The sequence below is a fragment of the Chionomys nivalis genome, chromosome X (genome assembly GCF_950005125.1).
Source record: "Chionomys nivalis chromosome X, mChiNiv1.1, whole genome shotgun sequence".
Classification (NCBI taxonomy): domain Eukaryota; kingdom Metazoa; phylum Chordata; class Mammalia; order Rodentia; family Cricetidae; genus Chionomys; species Chionomys nivalis.
Window position 1 is genome coordinate 2078048 of NC_080112.1, and position 8834 is coordinate 2086881.

Here is an 8834-nt window from a genome sequence, read left to right on the forward strand (position 1 = left end):
TAAAGTAACAGTCGCAGAAGAGGCAGGTTCTGGAGCATGGTCCTGCTCTAAAGCGGTGCAGGTCAGGCCCGAAGCCACGGGTCCACCCATAGGCACGTGTAATAGAATCCGGGGTAGGGCAGGTCTCTGCTCTGTTCCTGCCTTGCTCCACCACCCCCATGTGAGGTATTGAGCTTCCCCTCCCCCTCCCCCTCCCCGCTTATGGCTGCATCCCAACTCTGCTAATACATGGGGTCACAGGTAGGGACCAGCCCAGCAGCCCCACACAACTCTTATGTGGGGTCCAGCTCAAAGACCCCATCACTGGTAGGAGTAGTAAAGAAAGAAGGTGGGTCTGAGACAGTGGACTCCGGCCCCCCACTGCCCTGCCCCCCAGAGCGCCTCTCCTCCAGGCGCAGGCTGCGCTCAAAGTCTAGCAGCTGCCCCATGAAGTTGAAGTTGGGTGAGATGTTAGACTTCTTCCGCTTGACCAAGTCGTAGGCATCGTTGAGTGAGAGGTGGAGCTTCTGCATGAGGTAGGCCACGGTGACAGTGACAGAGCGGCTGACCCCTGCCAGGCAGTGGACGAGCACCCCGCAGTTCTGGGACAAGGCCTCATCTAGGTAGAGCAGGACAGAAATATACACCCCCCCGGCAAGGGTCAGCATGAGTGAGGCCAGAGCCAAGTGAATTTTTTGGGGGCAGCATCTCAGTCTCCCCATCCTTCCTTGCCCATATCTGGGAAGTTTCACTGGCAGATGACCAGAGCTCTACACCCCCCTCCCCCACCCAAGTGCCTTGTGGGCTCTGGGAATGGTAGCTAAGCTGGGCAAGAATTTCCTTATAGAAGAGGGTAAGGAGCAGGAGAGGCCAGGAGTCAGTCTGGTGGGTGGGGACCGGTGGAGAGAGAAGACAGCAAGGATAGGGAGGACTCACCAATGAAAGCAATGGCCTCTGGAAAGAACTGGGACAGATTCTGGCTCCAGTGGTCGGAGATAGGAATCTGCTTGTAGTGGAAGTCACCATTCTTCTCAAAGAGGTTAGGGAGGTTGGGGGTGACATTGAGGATATAGCGGATGCCAAGCTTGGCAAGGCTCTCCAAGTTGGCTGAATCTTGGGCACTGCCTAGGTAGAGATTGGGCAGGATCTGGACTGGGAAGGGTGGTAGCAACCCAGTTGGAGGGGACGTGGTGCTCTCCGAATCTAGGCCACAGCTCAGGGAGTCGCGGTCAGCCTCAGACTCTGCATCAGAGATATCAGAGGCCAGGCACAGGCCACCTAGCCCCACCACAGGCACGGGGCTAGGTACTGAGGCCAAGCTTGAGCCGGCACGACCGCTAAAGCTGGTTTCACAAAGGTGAGGACACTCGGACTGGAATTTGCTGAAACCACCTGTCAGGAAAGAATGGGAGGGGGTCTTGCTATTATAGCCACCTGGGCAGTCAAGAATCGCTAGCTGGGGCTAGAGAGCTGACTCTACACAGCCCAGGTGGGTTGCAGATATTGCCAAAGGGGACATGCAAGCCATCAGTTTCACCTATACTGGAGTGCCATGTGTGGTGTGTGCTGCGGACACCCACCCATCCTCACTCAGCACTTGCGGCTGATTCATGTCCATTCTCCCCATTTTCCAGACTTATAAATGGGCTCGGATGGATAAAGGACGTGCCCAAGGTCATGCTCAGGTCTGCCTTCCCAAACGCTGCCTGGCAGGTTATAGGGAGGAAGTTTTACCCACATTTTACACAAAATAAGGTGGAGTTTGCCCAAGGATAAAGTAATAATGAAATCCCCTCGGAAGGCATGGCCTTCTCCTGACCTGAGAGGCCACCAGAGGCGGCCTGTGCCCTCTCTCGGCCCATTGCCCCTCACTTACCCTGTAGGTAGTAGGCCAGGTAGCCTTCTTCCCGCAGCTTCTGGAGCAGGACGCCCAGCACCGAGTCAGCTTCCCACTCTGGGGCTTCTTCTGCCTGTGCCTCTGCCTGTGCCTCTGCCTCTCCATGCTGGCTTCGGCCACTACCCTGGTCGTACAGAAGCACAGGGGCGGGTGGGGGAGGCTGCAGCGGTGGCCCAGGCAAGAGCGAGCGCACAGACAGGCTTCCTCTACGTAGGCGGCGCAGCATCAGGGCGGGCAGGGCCACGCTCAGCGCCCCGCAGATGCGCGCCGACTCGTACAGCTCCCGGCTGCGGCAGTCCAGCAGTAGAAGCTGTGGGCGCGGGGGCGACAGCTCCTGGCGCAGCCACAGGCACGAACGACCCAGACTCTCCATGGGCGCGCGGCGTTCTGCACTTCCGCACGTCGGACAGCGGGTGCTGTGGAGAGAGGTCAGGCGCGGAGTGAGGGCAGGTTTGTCTCCAGTCCCGCGGCATGGACCAGACTACTGGAGACGGGAAGTCAGCCCCTGTCCTGAGGGCAGGCGCCCAGTGTCCCTACAGGGACATTCCTCCACCGCCTGCTTCTCTCCTTGCGCTCCACCCACAGTGAGAAGACCAAGAAAGGCGCCCCAGGAAAAACACCCGAGGCTGCTGCCACTGGGATGCTGCTCACGGTCCCACTTAGTTTGCGTGAGACATACTCCAGAAGAAGAAAGCTGGGTATCTAGTGGCCTCCTGAATGAAGACTTTTTCTGGGGTTCTAGAACTAAAGCAAGTTCCCTCCACACCCCTTTTCTGACTTTCTCACTTGCCCCGATCTCCATCACTTCCCAAGTTCGACTTTGGATGTGTGGAGAAATTGCGTTAAAGGCCTGGATCTCTTCTATGCCCAGAAAAACCCAGAGAATAAGAGGGTCACCAAGGTGAGGGGCCTAGGCGAGTCTTTGTAAGAGCTGACCCGGCCCCACTCTTCCCCACCCCAGGGAGAGAACAAAAGGAGAGACCTGGAGCGAGATCCAGAGGCAGGCGACCGCGCGTGGACGTCCTGGCCACAGCTAGTGCCACGGCAGGGCGCAGGTATCGTCCCTGGAGAGGGAGTCTCCAGGCTTGGGCTCTCAGAGAGGGCGGGGTGGCGGAGCAGGCTCACACGTGGAAGCCAAGCCTCGCGCCACTCGTGCGCTGGCCGCTTCCTGGCAGCCGGATCCAGCTTCCACCTTGGAAGCCTCTGCCTTCGGACTGACTTAGTAGCAACTCGGAGGGGCAGGGCAGGGCGGGGCGGTGGGCCGGCAGGGCGGGCTCAGGGGCCAGGCCAGCCTACCAGTGCGAGCGAACAGCCCGGTGGGAGTTGCGAGCAGCAGGCTGAGCAAGGGCTTCAACCCAGGCGGGACAGGGTCGGGGCAGAGGCCAAGGGCAGGTCGGGGGCCCAGCAGGGGACCAGTTGCAGTTGCCCCTGCTCGGCGCCAGTCTGGTCTCTGGAGGCAGGAAGAGGGGTGGGGACAAAAGCCCAGAGCCCCAGAACCAGAAACTACCTCAAACAACTCACTTAATAATCCTAAACTATCAGCCCTTGTCTGGAACTAGATGGCCCCCATCTGTATAATGGGCTAATCAGAGCTATCCAATTTGGGCTACTGTGAAATGCCATTAAAATACTTAAGGCACAAGGCAGCTCCTGGGTCCCCCTTTCCCATCCGGGCTTTATTTGTACAGACCTGGCTAAAGGTACCCAGGGATTCTGAGCACCCAATTCTAAACTGGGGCACTATGCTCTTATTACATGATGAATCCTAAAAGCCATCCCTGCCTCCTCCTCGTAGCCTTCTTCCCATAAAGCCCTGGATGGATCCACACGGAAGGAAGTCGTTCCTCTGCAGTGTCACCATCTCCATGCTCCCTCTGTCTTTTGCACTGGCCATGGCTACAGAAGTCCTAGTTTCTGAAACCAGCTTGGTCTCCGCCCTGCCCCATTCCAGAGCACCATTCGGTTCACAAAAGCTGGTGGCCACCAACCAGCCCACCAGACAGGTGATGAACAGGAAAGACACACAGGGGCTCTCCTTGCCTGGGTCTTCCAGTCCAGCAGGACAAACTAACAATAAGCAAAAACACCGAATGAGATATCAGGGTGATAAGTGCTAACAATGAAAGGAGAGGTAGGGGGAGGCTTCTAAAAAAAGCCCCATCTGGCCATGTGTTCTTTCTCTGCTTAAAGCCCAAGAAAAGTAAATAACAGTGTTAAAGGAAAACACACAACAGATAAGATAAAGCTTGCACAAAATAATCAAAGGGTTAAGACCCCATAGATAAATGGGTAAGGAACTCAAGGACTGCACACTCTGCCTGAAGGAAGGAATGCGATGGGGTAAGAATATTTGGGGAAAGGTTGAAGCTCAGGCTTGGAAGGAAATACAATTCAAAAAAAAAAATAAGGAAACGCTTCCCTGTTAACTACATTAGTAGAATGTTCTCAAAATGAGAACACCCAGTGTAAGCAAGGTTGCTGTTAAACAAGTGTGCTCTTCTCATCCTAGGGGGGATTTTGTTTTGGCAGCACCCTTTTGGAAACAAGTGTAACAATATACAGCAAAACTAGACAAGAGCAGGGCGGTGGTATTGTACACCTTTAATCCCCGCACTTGGGAGGCAGAAAAAGGCAGATCTCTGAGTTTGAGGTCAGCTTGGGCTACAAAGCAAGTTCCAGAACAGCCAGTTACACAGAGAAATCCTGTCTGGAAAAACTAGGGGGAAAAAAGAACCAGACAAGAAAGCCGGACAAGGGTGGTGGTACACACCTCTAATTCCACCACTCAAGAGACAGAGATGCTCAGATCTCTGTGAATTAGAAGCCAGCCTGGTCCAGAACTAGTTCCAGGACGGCCAGGACTATACAGAGAAACCCTGTCTCAAACAGCTTTTCAAAAAACAAACCAACAACAAACAATGAAAACCCCAAACAAAAAATAATCAGACAAGAAAAACTCACACTTATAAGTTACTTCTGGGGCTCCAGCTTAAGGAAGCAAAGACAAGAAAGCAGACTGGTGCACACATAATGGGTACTGCAAAGCATTTTGCTCAGGGGTGAAAAATGGAAAGTCTCATAAAGAGGAACATTTAACAGCACTGCAGACCACGTATGCCTTCTGAAAAGACTCCTCTAGTGAGTCAGAGTTAAGATGAGATGCTGTGTGAAGTGATGCTGCAGAAGAAGTCGGCCATACAGTCTAAGGCTACCTCAGAGGGTCCTTGCCCTCCAGTCCCTTCCTGTTCCATCCTGTGTTGTCCCCGTCCCGTGCTCCCCCCCTTCACCACTGTAGTGGACTGCCAAGGAGCTCAGGCTACTGAGCTCCCACCTCGCCATGTCCCTGCTTCTAAGATGAGTTCCAATGTTGGTGTTCAAAGGGTTTTGGGGCTCTGTGGAAACAGTCCCAGCCAGGTCTCCTAGGATGGCTGCTCATGTCCCAGTCCCTATACCCTGTTGGTCTCATGGGCAAGTCGGCAGGCTTCCTTCTCTATCTCACAGTGGCCTCAAAGAGGCAGCACTGTGCCATGACTCGTTTCTTTCTCAATGTTCTACTTTCTCCTTTCCATACTAGTTTCACAGTGTCACAAGTGGGCATCTGGTGCTGCCTGGCCATGGGTATCCAAACTAGGTCCTTCCTCCATAACTCCACTGTACCTACAGGTAAGACCTTGGAGGTAGGCCAGAGGTCGAAGACAACACAGAAGTCCTGCAACATATCACACTTGTAAGTAGGGCTGACTGCGGGTCTTGATTATATTGTGAATGGGGTAGTGGTGGTGTGGGGCCGTGGATGCAGAGAGCTGGAGACAGTATCCCACCCTCCCAGTCCTGGAGGCTCAGAATGCTTGAAGGGAGGATCTTCAACCTGAAGGAAATATTGGTACTCTTAGAAGTCTAGGTGTGCTCTCTGGGGTAGCCTTTCTAGAAGAAGTAATAGGAACTGTCCTGGGGATGCACATGGGAGGGAGATACCCTACAATGGTGAAGGAGAGGGAATCCTCGGCGTCAACAATCGGCCCTACTCCTGGCCACACCTGCAGAGTACTTCCCCTACACCTCATTCTAGGCCCCTGCTGGCAAGGTCCCAACCCTAGTGTGAGATAGGGAGTCTCCAAAGTCAGCGCACAGTGCGCGACGCCTACTGTGCCCGCAGTGCCAGCAAACAGGACAAATGGGAACCTGTTGCCACCCCCGCACTGCAGGGTTCGGTGCAGCCAAGCCCCCCCCCATTCGCCCCCACTCATGTCCCTGGCAGCGTCTGCTTGCGCGCTGGCCCCGCCCCTCGCCCGCTTCTCGCAGCCGCCAGGGTTGGGGAGGCCGCCGCACTTGGGGCCTCCGCTGGCCCCCCTCGGCGGTAGAGTCAGGCGGTGCTCGCGCGGGGCCGCAGGGTGGGCGATGAGCCCACTGCCGCCCCAGTTGGGCGCCCCAGAGCCTCCTGGCCGGACCAATGACCCCCACAGGTCCAGCGCGTGATGCGGGCTCTCTTAGGTCCCCCTGAGATGCCCAAGAGCGACACTGCCCCCAGCAAAAAGCAATGATTCCCGCCTGGCCCAGTGGTAGGATTTCAGCTGTCACGGCCGGGTCACATGGCCAGGAGCGCAACTCCCAGAGACAGGGATTCTACCAAATGCAGTATCTTTTCCACAAAACCCACTTTACACTGGGAATGGCTTTATGCTTTTTCAGGTCCGGCTCCTCGCCGGACTGGGAGTTCCTCCAAGGCAGGAACTGGTGTGTGCCCGGTCCCAAGCTGGCCCCAGCCCCCCAGTGAGGGCCTGAGGGCGCTTGCAGAAGAAATACTCATTAACAAAGAAGGCATGAATGAATGAAACCAATTGTTGCCTGGGGGAGCCCAGGAGGGTGCTGCTCCTGCTTTTTCCTTATCGAGCACACATTCCTCCCAGACACGCACAAGCACACATGCACACATAGCACTCCTCACAGCATACATGAAGTCTGGGATACAAACAGTGCATGCAGACTTCAGCCCTTAAGGAAGCAACCCACTATGCAAAGGACCCTTTTGGTCCCAGCTAGGCCTCCTCCATTTCAGTGCCTGCCTCTCCTGGCCTTCCAGCCCCACAGCCCCTTGTCTCCACATCTAAGTACCATACCTTGGGCCTCAATTGCCTTCTTTATCTCTTAGAGAAGAAGAAGTCAAATCAGTCCCTGGGGAATCTCAAGGTCTAAGGAGGCATCTGGAGGGGTGTCCCAAGCTAGAGAGCCACCGCCTGGCAGAGATGCCACCAAATGCTGTAGTCTTTAGAGCCTGTGTGCCAGGTGTTGGGGTGGTGGTAGGAGGGACTCAGAGAAGTGTGTGTGTGTGTGGGGGGGGGGGGTTCAGGGCTATTTGCGATGGGGGTGGGGCAGGATGCTGAAGCTCTAGCAATCTAGCAGGTATCCCAATATATTAGGGTGTTGGGGATCTGGAGGTGTCTGTCTGGGGAATGGGGAGTTTCGGCCGCTGGAGTGTGCATTTGTGTTATAGTGGGTGGATAACAGTGACTCTGAACTGTGGGGACGTGGGTGGGTGTCTGTAATGGGCATATGGGAAGTTTGTGATGATAGGGGCATAGTGTGTGTGTGTGTGTGTTAGAGAGAGACAGACAGAGAGACAGAGAGAGAGAGAGAGAGAGAGAGCGCACGAGCTAGAGAGCTATGTTAGTGCAGACATTGCAGGATGTGTTGGCACTATGTCAGCACCTGGGTGTACTGGGGCGTGGCAGGGTCTGGGATAGTGTTGGCAGAGTTGGGGATAGTGGTGAGTAGTGAGGCAGGGGGGTGTTGTTATGTACAGTACAAGAACCTGTGCGCTCACGACTGTGCAGCTGGTGGAAATGGCAGGGGACATGGAAGGCGCACGGGCAGGGTGGCAGGGGTGTGTAGTGATAGGATCTAATGGGTCTTGTAGATTCTTGTTCCCAGGCATGCCTAGGGGCCTTTGGGATGTGTTTGGCAGGACTTTGGGGGTCCAAGGTGGAGGAACGCACTTGGAGGTAGGCAGCCAGAGGGGTGGGGGCGGGGTGGGGCTCCGCGTGCTCTGCTCACCTCGGCTGGCCTCAGCTTGATCCCTGGCTCTGTGTGTCGTGGCCAGGAAGTTTCCGTAGCTTGGGCAGTGAAAAGCGCCGCTGCCACAACTGCCACCCTCAAAGCCACCAGAGCTCCGGGCGGCGGCCTCTCCCGGGGCTTAGGGGCCGCCGCTGCTACCGCCGCTGCGGAGGGAAACTCCAAATCCCGCCTCCACCACCGCCTATGCCGCCGCCTCCTCCCCTCCTGTAGCGGTCTTCTCCGCCCCCCTGCCCAGGAGGGGCAATGTCGCCAGCGGGCGCCGCTGGGAAGGATGGGGAGGGGCTGAGGCCTGCCCAACACCTCCCTCTGCCTCCCACACCCTACCCCCTCCCACCCACCTGCAGACCCCTGCCCTAATCTTCTGCTTGATGGATGCTCCCTGTGGTCCCATGTCTCCCCAAAGCACTGTTGCTTATCCCCTTACCACAAGCTTGGGCGCTATAGTATGTGGGGAGGTTTGACCTCATCTGTGTTTGGGTTGGGTAGTGGTTGCACAGTAGTCTACATTGGCATACCTCCTTCCTGCAGAAGTGAAGGGACCCACCAGGGACAGGGCATATGGCTTGGCCTCCAGGGCCACCTCCAGCCCCCACAACAGAGTGGGTGTAAGGTCTGGCGGACAGTGCTGCAAGTGTCCCCCACACCAGGTCCCCCGTTACCGTCTTCTCATGTATCCGATTTTGTTTAATAAGAATAACATGCGAGCCTTAGTGCTTGGAAAGGGTGGAGTTGCTAGGACATTGAGAGAGAGGCTGCGAGCCTGGGGGTTCCATTTACTTCCCTTTGCATCGCAGGTCCCAAGCATTCTCATCCAGTACTGTATTTGATCCTCACATCAGTTCTGTGGAAGTCAAGGGAGATGGTTCCCATGCTACAGCTAGGTCAA

The 8834-nt window shown here is 55.8% G+C and overlaps 1 protein-coding gene across 1 annotated transcript; it reads right to left on the reverse strand.

The window, feature by feature from the left end:
• Positions 1-272: 272 nt before the first annotated feature.
• Dusp9 (dual specificity phosphatase 9) lies at positions 273-2249 on the reverse strand. The gene is made up of 3 exons (XM_057760350.1): positions 1856-2249; positions 916-1371; positions 273-598 (listed from the first exon to the last, which is right to left on the reverse strand). Exons 1-3 carry the CDS (start codon positions 2247-2249, stop codon positions 273-275), a joined length of 1176 nt encoding a protein of 391 aa, XP_057616333.1.
• Positions 2250-8834: the final 6585 nt, after the last annotated feature.

Excerpts from the sequence above, each read along its gene's own strand:
- Dusp9 (XM_057760350.1), bottom strand. The coding sequence starts at position 2,249 with ATGGAGAGTCTGGGTCGTTCGTGCCTGTGGCTGCGCCAGGAGCTGTCG. Across the intron at positions 1,372-1,855 it reads CCTGGCCTACTACCTACAGG|GTGGTTTCAGCAAATTCCAG; the intron begins GTAAGTGAGGGG and ends CTTTCCTGACAG. Across the intron at positions 599-915 it reads AGAGGCCATTGCTTTCATTG|ATGAGGCCTTGTCCCAGAAC; the intron begins GTGAGTCCTCCC and ends TGCTCTACCTAG.